The 15060-nt window shown below is 35.6% G+C and overlaps 1 protein-coding gene across 4 annotated transcripts in view; it reads left to right on the top strand.

Annotated features, from left to right (window-relative positions):
- DMD (dystrophin) overlaps positions 1–15060 on the top strand; it is a 2197254-nt gene that overhangs the window by 1615804 nt on the left and 566390 nt on the right. For all 4 annotated transcript variants that reach the window (XM_032883124.1, XM_032883125.1, XM_032883122.1 and 1 more), the window contains exon 52: positions 1687–1804. In XM_032883124.1, the coding sequence (XP_032739015.1) occupies positions 1687–1804 (118 nt within the window). The remainder of the gene's footprint in view (positions 1–1686; positions 1805–15060) is intronic.

Raw genomic sequence — 15060 nt, 5'->3', positions numbered from 1 at the left:
TGAATTTTTGTGCTTTGCTACCTCTGTTATGTAGAGTTCCTGGTTAAATTTTAGGAAATTATTTGACTTTATCTGAGGGTTCTGATTAAGGCTATTTTTTTAAAAAATCTCTTGAATGTATTAAATATTTATGAGTCAGGAATTCCAGAGTAACTTTTAAGCTTGCTGGGTCACAGATGACCAGAGTTTAACATTCTAACCCTGGAAAACATCTTATTTTATAACATCTATCTACTACTATATGATTCCCATTCTGAAATTTGTTCAGTACTCTCCAACTGACTTATGCCACTTACTTCAATAGCTGTCTTTGGCAATTTGTTCCATATTTCAAACACCCTTTTGTGTAAAGAAACCATAAAAGTTAGAAACCTGAAAATTGGATTTTTCTTCTGAGCAATCACAGTTTATAAATGTGGAAAATTGGTTAAAAGTTAGCCCCTCCAATTTTTCAATACAGAGAGGGGAAAATGCTCAAAATAGATGTGTAATATTTGGATAAGTTCTTGCCATTATTTTAACATTACCAAAAGCAATTTAGCTGAAATCACAAGGCCTGTCTCCCTACCTGTTCACGAAAGAAACACTGCAAGATCTTCAAAACTTGGCCTTTCTCAACCCAAAAATCTTTAGAAAATCAGCAGTTGTCAAAGAGCTTAGTAGTCAACTAAGTTTCAGGAACATTACCGTCTACCCCATTTCATCCCTTCACATTCACTGGCCTCATGAGGTAGTGGAAACAGCATCAGATTTAAAACCGTAAAGACTTCTAGCTTAGTTACTAGTGTGGTTATTAGGAGAATAAAAACGAGAAAATGTGTGTAGGACTTATAAACTAATAACAAATATTCATTATATTTTCCCAAATTGAAATAAAATGTGTTCCATTTTAGAGTGAAAACAAGGGAGAGATCTTATTTTCCCCCAGCTTCTTTGTAAGTATCACTGGGATATGAGCCCTTTAGTGGAGGGAGAGTAAGGTGACAGAGACAATGGATGGACACTGGAAGGAAGGATTTCTTAATAATTAACAATGTCACCTATAAATAAATACATAAATAAGTAAATAATTCTTGGCTTTATTCTCTTGGTACTCTTATCCAATGCAGTATTAAATTAAAGTCATTTGTAATACAGAGTAGGAATACTAATACTTCCTTTGGGGAAGGACTGACTTGGTTCATCTGCATCACCCTCTCATTTTATAGGTGAGGAATCTGGGGTACAAAGTTAAGTAAGTTACATCTCTTAAATCACTTCCATGCTTTTCCTGGTTCTAAAGTATACACCTGAATTTTAACACCACGCAAAATGAGATTACAAGTATAAATAGCTATCTTTTTAAAATACGTTGTCATAATTCAAAATTGCATTTCTCACTTGTGTACAAACACTGGCGTAAGTAAACCCAGGTACTCTAAAACGCCTCCATCTAAGCTCTTAAATAGTGAAGTAAATCTATAATCAAGATTTTCATTTGAAATATTTTTGGTATCTAAGAATGAAGCACATTTCTTGTTGAATTGTTCTCTATAAAGCCTTACACATTAGAGATTTATATCCATAACATCTTTTTTTATTTCCAAAAGTGCTTTGGTTTTCAAATTGCGCTTTACTTTGTATCACATAAAAGGAATGCACAATGCTAGAGAACCTCAGTACTAAGTTGGTTTTTTTTTCCTTCAGGCGACACTGCAGGATTTGGAACAGAGGCGCCCCCAATTGGAAGAACTCATTACCGCTGCCCAGAATTTGAAAAACAAGACCAGCAATCAAGAGGCTAGAACAATTATTACTGATCGAAGTAAGTCTTTTAACAAGCATGTGAAACTTAAGGAAAGATGTTTGAAAAGTTTCAATAATGACTTAAGTTGATTTACTTCCACTGAGTTCATAAAATTGTGAAAAAATTATGGGTGGCTCAGTGGGTTAAGCCTCTGCCTTCAGCTCAGGTCATGATCTCAGGGTCCTGGGATCGAGCCCCACATCAGGCTCTCTGCTCAGCGGGGAGCCTGCTTCCTCCTCCCTCTCTCTGCCTCCCTCTCTGCCTACTTGTGATCTCTCTCTGTCAAATCAATAAATAAAATCTTTAAAAAAATTTTTTTAATTACATAAATCATTGTAAATTATAACTCTTGTACTAAGATTTTTCAGTCCATAGTGTTATCTTTCCATAACTGAATGTAATTCCATGAAGGAGAAGAAAGACATTTTTCATCAATCTAGGCTCTGTAGATGCAAAGCATGGAGCGGCAGGCGTGCTGAGCATGGTGTGGCAGAACATTTGCTCCTCCCTTGTCTTCTTTCTGGGCTAGCGCCCATGGAGATGTCAGTCTCTCCCTCATATTCTTGGTTGTTGGTCCAAGCAGGCAGTTGCTTCCTGGACCATCTTTCATTCCCTTCTGCAGTGACACTTTCATATCTGGACTGCCCTCTGCTATTGTGATGCCCTCATTATGTAACAGCAGAAATCAGTGTACCATTCCTTCTGACATACTAGACTGGGTGGGAATCTTGGGAGTCTCTTTAAGGCCCCTCTGCCTAGACATTGCATCTACTCTTTTCTTCTTTACACAGAGTGATTCAGAGTACCTGTGCATAGTGTCAGGAAAAGGAATAGAGGAAGCAGAAGGGGAAACTACTCTCCTTCTCTTTTCCTTAGAGGTTCTCCTCAGGAATGAGGCCCAGCTCACCTCTGCTCTCTGACTCTCGTGCATCTCCCCAGGTTTCCTCCCTTCTCTCTCCCTACCTCCCCTTCAGGGACACACATCAAGACTAATTTTTTTAATGCCCCCTGTCATGCCCCCTGTCATGTCCCCTCTCATCCCTTCTCACAACCAGAGGAATTTTTTTCTAGTGTGGGAGCAGGGAATTTTTTTCTAATAGGGAGTAGGGATGAAAGATCATTTCATCATCTTTTTTTTTCCTTCCAAATCTTTTGTCTTTTTCTAGGCCTAGGCTTTTGAACCTCAAAAATCAAGAATCTATGTCTTCATAATTTACATTCTCTTGCATTAGCACTAGCCTGAGGAAGTGGAAGCAGAATGTTTTGCAGCTAGTACATTGGAAGGAGCAGAAAAAGTAACCAGTATAAAGAGTTAATATATGAAAAATATTATTGGTCATATTTGTATGTGTTAGGTAAATAGTGATAATAGCTGTAATTCATTGAGTTCCTCTTAGGTAGCAGATAATAGGTGTTGTGTTTTGTGTGTGGGCATGTGTACAAAATCTTTATAATATCAGCTACATTTCATAATCCCTCATTTTATAGATGAGGAAACAGATTCTGAGAATGGTTAATCAAATTGCTCAAATTTACAAAACAAGCAAAGACCAGAACTTGCAATTTACAAATATTTCTTTCTGTATTGAAAGTGTGTGTTCCTTCTGGAATGTTTACCATGTCCCATCCTGTTTTATTGTTTTTCTTAATGACCTTAATCACTAGGACTAGGATTAAATACTTTTTTGGTCTGCAAATTATGTATGTTTTAAATCACTTCCTAAAGACATTCCTCTTTCAGTTTTCCTGATTTTTAATTAAAATAAACTTTTCTCTATTTTGAAATTTTAACTCTTTATTGTTGCTCAAACAATGTATTTGAATATGTGCTAACGTATTAGCTGGGTAGTACTAGCCACTATGTCAGATCCCAAGTCTTGGTGGCTTACCATAGTATAAGTTTACTTCTTTTCTGGTGCAGTCCAAAATAAGCAACTGTCTATGAAGTCATTCAGGGACCTAAGCCCCTTCCATCTTTTGTGTCCGGATCATCTGAGTCCTATGCATTTAATGGGCAAATGAGGAATAAACATTGTTCTTTAGAACTTATCATGAGACAGGCCTGGAAGTGGTTCGTAGTCTGTTGGCTAGAACTTGTCACATGACCACATCTAATTGCAAGGGAAACTGCAAAATATTGACCAGTGTTGAGACAGAGAAAGAGAGAAGCTAGTTTGGTAAGAAACTGGTCATTCTCTTCCATAACTAATTTGGACAGAAAGAATACACTCAAGTTGTAGAGTTCTGTGTAAGTTATAAAATATCATTTGTATAACCAGCAAGGCAAGAGCAAAATCTCCTTGTAATGATCAACACAGAGAGCTTTTCAACTGAAGTAGTAAAATGTTCCTCCCTCATGCTGGAACCATGAGGCTTCTTCATCAGGTTGTAACATAGTGGTCCAAAAGAATGAGTCTTAGTGAGTGATTTACTCAGTATAAGACTGAATTCCCATTACACAGTTAAGTGATCTGTTTCTTGCCTGAGAAATATGGAAATTTGGCAAAAATGTTTATGCAAATCTGAACACACTATATAGGAAGTCATTTGTCATTTTACTAATGAAAAATAACTTCTATTTTTTTTCCCTAAGAGGAAAATATCTCTAATTTATTTTATACTATCCATTCAACATTGTCTAAACATTTTCCATTATCCCTTGCAATCTTTTTTATTTTTTTTGTTACTGTATTGACTTTTTTTCATGATGTAGATTTAAATTGAGTGACAGGGGACAAATTTTTAATCTCTCTGCTAATATCCAATAATTTGAACAGTTCTGTTTCTCTAAGCTTTTGTCTTTTAGGAATGAATACCTTTATGAATATTTGTAGTATAGTGGAAAGATCCCAATCCATGTGGTCAAAAAAAAGCATTTCTTAAAAGCCAAGTGTCTGTTGAGACATGTTATATTGCTTAATAAGAGCCTAATCCAGAATCTTTGTGCCAAATATGTCCAGAGCCTCTAATGCTACTACCAGGATAATTCTGACAAGATATGTTTATCTAAACAATGTCATTTGCAGCCCTGCTGTGCTTCGGTTTATCTCTCCATTTTAAATCTGTGAAACGGGATGGAGATTGAATACTCATAAAGTTTCAATCGTGTTCAAAATAGCATTTTCCTTAGTATAGATTTGGCTTTCAGGGAATGAGCAGAAATAAAATACTTGCTCATAAAATTATATTTTCTTATTTGAAGATTTCAATAGTCCTTTTTTATTGCCCTGAAACTTCTAGAAATACTTAAGAAGGAATCAGCTAAATAAAGAAAAATATTCAATAAGAGTATAATGCTATATTAAAACATTTTTCCTTCTTTGGTAAGTCCCAGTTCATAACTTCGAACAGTTGGGGAAATCTATATATACTTATTGCATTCTATCAAGAGAAAAGCCCAGTACAAAGCAATTCCTCTCTACTAGTAATATCCATGCTAAAATCTCAAGTAATTGGGTCTGCAAAATACCAACATGCTTCACCATATAAAACGATTTCCACAGTATCTGTTGTTTTCAGGTGATTGTATTGATGGAAATCATGTTGCAATAATCTAGGTGAGAGAAAAATGTCATTCTAAGTGCATTCAAATAAGAAATTCTCCTTGCCATTTCTGATGTTCAAACTGCTCATTTTCCTTCCATCTTTTGGTTGCTGAACATGTCAGCCATTCCTGGTCATTTTCTCCTACATAAGGGCTAGCTAGGTCAGGGGAACAAAACTAAGTAAGATTGAAAGGATCTCGGATTGCTAAGTGGGAGGTTTCTGAACTGTGCAAAACTATTTTTCATGCCCATTGCTATGGCAGATCCTAATACCATAATACCTCATATAGTAGTGAGGAAGATATGGAAAAAAGGAGTTCATCTCTCTTATTGGTTCCTTTATTCCACAAATAATATTGGTGAACATGGCTCATTTGACATTTGTATTTTAGAGCCTTGCTTCTATAGCTTCTCCTGCTACATCACCCCCACCATTACCATTTTAAAAATCTATAACAACAGCACATACAGGTTTTGAGGGCAAGCTTCCTGGGCTGCCTTCTTAGTAACTTTGTGACCCTGAACAAATAGGTAATCTCTGTAAACTATCTGATCTTGGTCACCACCTCTATAAAATAAGATTACTTGTATCTACCTCAAGGTTGGGAGAATTACATGAGATAATACAGGAGGTGCACTTAGATCCAAGCCACAGTAAGAGCTAAGTAAATGTTAACTCTTGTCATTTTAATTATGATCTAATTGGATTGTTTGAATGCTTAGTGGGAAAGCATTTAATAAGATTTTTGGTAGATGCCTGGTTCTCATACTACAAAGATGAAAAGAGAGAAGTTAAAAAGAAAACGGAGAAGGTTGCTTTAGAACACACAGAACAACATATAAAAAAATTAAATACATGAGTGATACTATAAAAAAGCAAGACAATTCATGTAAGTTATTTTATTTTCAATATTTACTATGACCTTAGGAGGGTAGATATTATTTTTCTCATTTTAGAGATTGAAACATTGAAGCTCAGCAAGCTTAAGTAATGTGCCTAGGATTGTAGTAAGATGGCAAATGAGGGACTAGGATTTAAACTTATGTGTATATGATTTTAAAGCCCAAGGCACATCAAAGGAAAAACATTGGTTAGTCAAAAAATACAGAAATAAAGAAAGAAAGAAAGAGGGAGAGAGGGAGGGAGGGAGGAAGGGAGGAAAGGAAAGGGAAGAAAGAAAAAAGAAAAGAGAAGAGAAAGGAAAGAAAAGAAAGAGAGAGAGAGAGAAAGAAAGAACGAACGAATGAATGAACTTTGAGTATTTGACAACTGAAAATACTAGTCACTACTATAATCTGGATATAATGTTTACTGCTCCCATTTATATTGTTGTCTTCTATGCATTTGGGCATGTAATCATAGGCTTGTCTCTCCCACATGTTGGAAGTGTATAGGATGGTGAACCTCCGTAATCTACTAGCTGGCAACTTTGGCCAAGTGGATTCACTTCTCTAAGCCACAGTTTCCTCATCTTTGAAGTGGGGGTAATGATAATACGTTAACTTGTATGGTGATTATGAAGATAAAATTATGTGAGATTTCTAAAGCGAAGAACTTGCATGTGCTGGATGCTCATTAAATGGTCCATGCAATCATTGTGAGATGAATTTTGTACAGAGGAGCTGGAGATGGGAGAATAGGAAAGGGGAGTGTACTATACAGCCACTTAGAAGCTAAGCCAGGGGAGGAGCTTCTGCAACAGAATGCCAAGTCTTAAGAGAGATTTATTTCCTTTAAAATTATTTTTTCATCTAAACCTTTTTCAAACCAGTCTGGAATTCTTTGAGAAATTTGGTGACATTGTATAAATTTTAAGGAATGAGTTCATATCGTATTGCTTAAAGAGCTGGTACACAAGACTGTAGAAGGGAGAGTGTTCTGCTGCATGAGAATAAAAATACTCTCACAGGATTTTTGAAGTAACTGACAGTTTTATAGCAGCTTTGTCAACCTATCATTCATTGCTGCAACCAAATGTATGAAATCCTTCACGGTGAAATAAAAAGACTTTGTTGTTCTCCATGTTTTTATGAAATCTCTATTGCTAATGAAATGCCAGCCAATATTTTCCTCTCAGGTATTGTCTATTAGAGAGCTGCTTATTTTAGAAGAAGTGGAGTCAACGTTATAAATTTCCTTCTTTTGACACCTAGCACCTGCTGTCAACCTGTTACAACTACAAACAGCTCTCAGAATTTACATCCACCAGGATGCCACTGGCAACTGAAGAGTTCAGTTCAGTTCAGTTCAGTAAATATTTGAATGCTTACTCTGTGCTGTTAATATCAGATGTAATGGTTGGGATAGAGGGAAAAATAAGATTCAGCCTTTGTCTTAAAAGAGCTTACAATCAAATGTGGGTGTATAGGCAAGTCTATTTGGGCAAGGCAGTCTAAGTACTTCAGTAGAGCAGTATTATGAAATCTTCAGAGAGAAGAAGAGGAAGGAAGATTAGATCTGAATGAAGGGGTTCTAGAATGCTTCTAGAAGGAGGTTCAATTTGAACTGATCACGAATAGGGTTTTGAAAAGCAGAAGGAAGCTGGGAAGGAAAGGATATTTCAGGAAAGGATAAGAGAAGAAGACATAATTAGTCTTAAGTTAGCTGTGGTGTGACAGATGAATTTGTAGAAGTGGGAGCATGTCTGTGTTTATGTTGTGGAAGATATGGGAGTAAAAGCAAAGAGACAAGGTAGGAGGCAAGAGAGCCCAAGCTAGAGCAGTGGCAGTGGAGTGGAAAGAAATAACTGAATTAAGACGTCCAGTGGAGCTAGCATTAACAGGATTTGGACATTGATTGGATGTGTGGAATCTAAGAGAAAGATTGCCTTTTAAGATTTTGAGATCCAGTGCTTTGGAATATGGTAATATAACCAGAGACAGATTCAGGACAAGGAGCTGAATATGGGTGATAAAATAATGTGTTTAAGAAAATGTGAGTAGAGATTTCAGAAGCAAAGTTATTTCTAAGCAGATTTGGAAGTTACCTGGAGTAGATGAGTTTGCAAAGAAATAGGGAGCCAGATGAAAAGAAGAGTAGACCTGGGGAACAGTCTGGAACTTGGCTTACATTTAAGAAATGTAGGAAGAGGAGTTAGCATCACGTCTCCCAGTGGCAACTTAAGATAAAGGTGCCTTTAGACAAACACACACTGAAGAATGAGTTTGTAAGTTTTGTTCTATATTTTGTTTTCTGTATCTTCTGCTGTACCACCAGTCCAAAAACACAAGTTTCTTCCTGGTTCTTACTGATACATTGAATAAAAAACCCTTCAGCTGAGAGTTACAAATGGTTATGTTTATGTAGATCAGATTTCTGAGTCACCCTTCAGTATACCAAGACAAATAGATGACCATTTGCCATGCAGGTCTAGTGAACCATTATGCTTCTTGTTTTGTATGTTTCAGTTATTTTTCAAATACTTTGCACAAGTAAGACAGATAGTTAACAAAAAACTCTACTAGAAATTTTAATAAGAATTGAACCCAAAAAACTTAGTATCAAATAAATTTGGAGGTACAAACAAATGATGTAGTGTCCCACATCATTTTAGCAAAGTAGGATGGTTCAAGTTCTTCAACAAAGATGATGTGATGAAGTCCTTCCTGTTGAACAACTAGCTAGATTAAAATGTGCTGTTTTCTTTCTGTCCTTAAAAGGATATTGTTTGTTCATCAATCTTTGTGTTTGCTTATCATCTGAAGATTCATAGTCTAAGATTTCACCTGTATGATCAATTTCACCGTCATCACTGGGGTTTAGAATGCTGATTTCTGTCTCTTTGCATTTATCTTCTATTCTGTCTAACAATCATAAACATCTTCCTCTATCAATTTTCTTGTCTTTGACATAATGGGAGTAAAATGAAAAGTTCTACATTTTCAACTCTCTTCAATGAAATCTAAAAACAGACTCCAAAGATGTTGTCCGTGTTCTTATTTTATACCTTCTTAAAGATGCACTATTTGGGACAATGTAATAAGAAACCTAAAGGATGAAGTTTCTTTTTCACTATGTATCATCCTTCTATATAATTCCATCATTCTTTCACTTACAAATCTTTTTAGAATACTTAGGAAAAATGTATGATTGGTGATGAAAGAGCAAAATGTTTACAAATATAGGAAAAATAAGATTACTAAGACTACACAATGTATCTTAGGTTTATGAAAGGCTTCATTAGAACCATATGGTAATTGAAAAATAAATGAATTTTATTTTATTGAAAGAATAAGTAAAATTTCACTTTGTTTTTTGGTAGATCATCCAGAAAGAATAAAGTCAAAAATACCAATTGTTACAAATAGAACTTCTTAAAAAAGAAACTCAAAATATATATTTGGGTGCAGTGAACCTTGATGGTATGCCAAAGTTTAAGCAAAATATCTCTTGCTCAATTCCACTACAAAAATAAAAGTTTTACTACCTCTATAACTATGATTATTTTATTATTATAATATTAATCTTTTCTTCCACTATTGTTATTCACTAGGAATGAGGTTGTTAGCATTCCCCAGAGAACACTGTATATACGTATATGTATACATGCATATATATTTAATGTATTTAACTGTATTATAATATTAATTTTATATATATGGAGAGAGAGAGACAGAGATTTTAAAGAATTGGCTCATGAGATTGTGGGGACTACAAGTCTGAAATTTTTAGAGAAGGCCTAGAGGATAGACACTCCATAGAAGAGTTGATACTGCAGTCTTGGGTCCAAAGGTAGCCTGGAGCCAAAAGTCCTTCCTCTTTTGGGGACCTCAGTCTTTTAAGTTCTTCAACTGATTGGATAAGGCTTACCAACATTATGGAGACGTATCTGTTTTACTTATAGTCTACTAATTTAAATGTTAATCACATCTAAAAAACACCTCTACAGCAGCATCTAGACTGCTGCTTAAACAAACAACTGGGTATCATTGTCTAGCTAATTTGACATATAAAATTAGACTTCACAGTGTGGTTCATAGTGCCATGTGTTTCTTCACATATAAATTTCATGATTTCTTTAATTTTCATTTGTATCCAATTAATAGGGTACCTAGAAATAGACATTAAATTATAGAAATGATCTTTAACATCTTCATGAATTTCAGAGCTCTATCAGAGTAACCATAACTTAAAATTTTACCTTTAAGAAGCAAGTGTATATGTTTTTCTTTCTTTATAGACTTCTACTTATGTTGTGTTAAAGTAATACTAAACATCTGTCATGAATTAATTTTGTTTTAATATATCTGATTCTTTAATTCTAAAAGAGGATTAGTATCAAAATATATTTGAACAGAATTTAAAATCCATATAGTGGCCATAATTATATTCAATTATTAATCTTTCCTGTGGTTGTGTTATAGGAATTACACTTATTTAAAGTGATATATCTACAATTATGAATCTAAATAGCATTTTCTAGTTGCTTATTTTGTCATTATGTTTCTTTTAAAGATGAAAGATTTAGATTAGTAAATGTTCTACTCATCTACTTCAAAAACTACACATAATGAACCTATTAAATACATAAACCAATTAATGAAAATAGGCTTTTTTGTATGATAGAATAAAGATAATGGTAAATACATACAATATAAAGAATCCCACACTCAAAGTGCGCTGGTCAGACAAATACAAAACAGAAAGAGATGTGCCCACAGGAGAAATGCCAGTTTTACACAGGCTAGCATTTTTATTGTATGGCCTGATGGGGCATTGCAACTGAAGACCTGAAATTCTATTGTATTTTGGTGCCTCTGGGTATAGAGAGGAATATTCCTCCTTGGTGATATCATACAGTTTAGATGAAGCTAAGCTAAGGGTTAGATATGCCATAGATGACTCCTAAAAGACTCTCTCAGCTCTGCTCAGGTGTTGCAAAAGCATAGGAATTATTTTAGATCCACCACTTTTTTTCTTTACCAGAATTTTCTCATTAATAATTTGAAGCAACATAACAAATTGCTTGCCACTAGTCTTTATTCTGTTGTACCTGCCTTAAGGGAAGCATTTATGAAGTAAACAGAAAGGATTAATAGATTTTGACCTTTCTACATGCAAAGGAGAGAGCTGGGCTCATTCTGCTTTAACCAAGAAAAGGAGTTTGTGTTGCATATTACTGCAAAACAAATCATCACAAAACTGAGTGCCTGAAATCAGCAATAATCATTTCCTATCTCACAGATTCTGTTGGTCAGGGAACCGTGAGCACCTTGTTTGAGAGGTTCCATCTTGAAATTTCTGATGAGGTTGCAGTCAGAGGTTAACTGGAGCTGCAGTCATACGAAATTTTGACTGGGGCTGGAGAATCCACTTTCAAGATGTCTCACCTCACTCATATGGTTTGTGAGTGGCACTATCTAGTTGGTTCCTCTCTACACAAGCTTCTTCATGAGACTGCTTAAGTGTCCCTGTGACTTTGTCGCTGGCTTCCCGCAAAAGTAAACCATAGATACAACGCAAAAGCCATGGTGACTTTTTTGGACCTAGCCTTAGCATTTATAGTGTTACCCCTTCTGTAAATTATTTGTCACACAGTTTGGCTCTGACACAGTGAGGTGAGAGGATGAGGGACTCCAAAAGGTCATGAATCCCAAAAGGTGAAGGTGATTGGGATCCCTGTAGAGATGACTACCATAGGACTTAACTGAGCCTTCAAAGGAAAGTTTTCTGAAACTTGACTCTGCATTGCTTTGACTGGCAGACCAGTTGTGTGTGCCCTTGGTTATGCGTGTGCATGTTGAAAGGAAAAATAACCTCCTGAGATATTTTTCTATAGCTACTGGATATGTCGATTATTCTCTTAGCCCAGCTCCACCTGAGAAATACGGGTTTTGAAAAGAAAAGGAAGCTTTTGAGTTTTGGAGGCCCAACAGAAAGGCCTAGGTAGCTGATCAGTTGTGAGATGATAGTGACCACGATGATGACAGTGGTGGTTATTATGTTGACGTTAGTAAGACAAACATGTAAGCATGTCTTTCCCCCATTTCATTTTAAGCACAAGGTATTGCTAAAGGCAGTGCATCTAAAATGAGATGATGGCGTTTAAGTCCTGACTCTGTTCTTTGATAACAGTGGGACCCTTGGCAAGTTCCTGCATCCTGCTCACCCTTTGTTTATCTATAAAATAAGGCTTCAGGTGCCTTTCCATACCAGATTGCTGCTAGGATTAAAGGGAATGACATATACAATAGCTCTTTTCAAATGGCAAATCACTACATAAATATCAGTGTCTTAAACATCTTGGGCTTCCGTAATGAAATGCGGTAGATGGGGTGGCTTAAATGAAAGATGTTTATTTCTCCAAGTTCTGGCATCCAGGAAGTCCAAGACCAAGGTGCCAGCAGATCTGGTGAGAGCCCTCTTCCTGGTTTGCAGAGTGCCACATTCTAACAGTGTCCTCACACACTGGAGAGAGAGAAAAGTCTGCTCTCTCCCGTCTATTAAAGACACTGATGCCATGATGAGACCCCAACCTCATGATCTTATCTGAACTTACTTCCTAAAGGCCCCATAATCCAAATACCATCACATTGGGGGCTAGGGTTTCGATGTATGAATTTAGGGATGGGGGTCTCAAACATTCAGTGTATAATTATAGGCCCTCCTCGTTATGAAGAGTTCTATGAGGTCTTCTAGGTTGTTGACACTTTGTTGACATGATTAGTGCTCCGTTGTAAGGCTCAAAGTTTTTCACGTCTAGAAAATGGATACATGAAGATTGAGAAATGTTCTTGTGTCTATACACAGAATTTTTAGTACTTGCTCAAGAAATTTATCTTCACTGAGTATTGATTCTCTTCAAATAGGAATTTAGAAAAAATAGGTTCTCCTTCAAAATTTCCTGAACTAACAAATAAATGAATGGCTTTATGCTATTTTCTTCAGTATTAAGATAAAACAAAAATATTTCTGCAGAATATTCTATTTTTAATGTTTCTAGCTACTGGATAGTCTGGTTTATTACCATCCATAAGTCTAACCCTGGGTCAAAAGAGTGAAGCCAATGAGAGACCCCTACAAAGTCCATGAGGTAGTTCTAGAAATGATAAACTTGACCATTGATATCCAATTTTTCTTTCATACAAGAGCCATAGAACCACTGCCTTGGGCCACAGCTGGTTTTTAGGAAAATGCAATCACTGGAGGGAAGAAAGGTATAGAGTCATATACCACCCTGATTCCATTTGTTATCAGAAAAATGTGTATTAAATAACAAAATGTTTGAAAATAGAAAATTGAGTCCCAAATGCACACAATAAGAATGACGGGAAAACACCTTGCTCTATAATTAAACAGAAAACTGTACCATGAATTGATAAAACCCAGTAAACCTGCAAATGTGAACATCAAGTGTAATTGTGCAGAAAGATAAGATAATATGAAAAACATAGGAAATGTATAGGCATATGTTGGCCTTTTGAAACAGTGGCACTTTACCTCCTTCTCATTAAGAATTTGGTTTAGTCTTAGCCATTGTAGGAACCTCTAAAAGAAGGAGGCTCCATCCTGTTGGACAATAAAACAGGGAATTTCTCTTGATCATTACTAGTACTTGTACATTGCTCAGAGTTTTAGCACATGCTTTTATGTTCCTCTCAATGTAGGGTACCATGCCAAACAAAGCATTTGTGTATATAGGGGTAATAGTACCATAAGGGGTACATATCAATCAATGGGATGAGATTAATTCTTAGCATCTGGCAGGGCACTTAAAAGGCTCAGGTTTCCCTCTCAGTAGCTAGGTATTTTGGTAATGGAAAACACTTCCCAGAGAATTCCAGAATATATGAAACATTTCAGACACTTTGGAGGTGTCAAAATTTTTACTGTCAGTACTTGGCAAAGTCAGATTTTGTTCAGCTTCTACAATATCTCATAAATAGTAATATTTTATATCTGTGTTATGTTTTACGTAAATTGGACAAAAAACTCTAAAAATATGAATCAATTTGATAGCCACAACCTTGCCTAAAGTCAATATTGTCCTTATTAAATAAATGAGGGAACCAAGGATCATGGTTTGTAATACCTTTCTTAAAGTTTCACAGATAGCATATGGAAGAGTCAGGATTTCACCCAAGTATTCTGATTCTAGAAAAGAGTGTTAGATGGCTCTTTTTTCCCCAAACCTATGCTGAAAGGAGACAATATTTGAAAGTCAGTTGCTGAAAATGTATATACATACATATACACATTTATGTACAAAGGTATATATTCTTTTATACTCACATCTGTATATATTTATGTTAATCTTATATATATGTATTACATAAAACTCACATATATTTGTTTACATTATTTATTAACTTGTGATAGTTTATTTCAGTTCAGTTAAAATATATTAGGTGTTTTTTGAATCATGATACTTAAATTCCTCACAGGGATTCATTTTTAGGCCTTAAGCAAAGTCACTTTTTAAAAAAGTAGCCAGGGCGCCTGGGTGGCTCAGTTGGTTAAACCACTGCCTTCAGCTCGGGTCGTGATCTTGAAGTCCTGAGATCCAGTCTCGCATCTGGATTCCAGCTCCATGGGGAGTCTGCTTCTCTCTCTGATCTTCTCCCCTCTCATGCACTCTCTCTCTCTCTCAGTCTCTCTCAAATAAATAAAATCTTTTTAAAAATAAATAGATAAATAATAAAAATTTTAAAAACTAAAAAAGCCAACATGGGTTAAAAGAAAACAAAAAACAAAATGGAACAAAAAAACCAACTTCCTAGTAGGAGACT

The sequence above is a fragment of the Lontra canadensis genome, unplaced genomic scaffold (genome assembly GCF_010015895.1).
Source record: "Lontra canadensis isolate GAN:19392208 unplaced genomic scaffold, GSC_riverotter_1.0 scaffold86, whole genome shotgun sequence".
Classification (NCBI taxonomy): Eukaryota; Metazoa; Chordata; class Mammalia; order Carnivora; family Mustelidae; genus Lontra; species Lontra canadensis.
The sequence above is the reverse complement of the archived record's forward strand: the minus strand, read 5'-3'. Positions and strand labels throughout refer to the sequence as shown.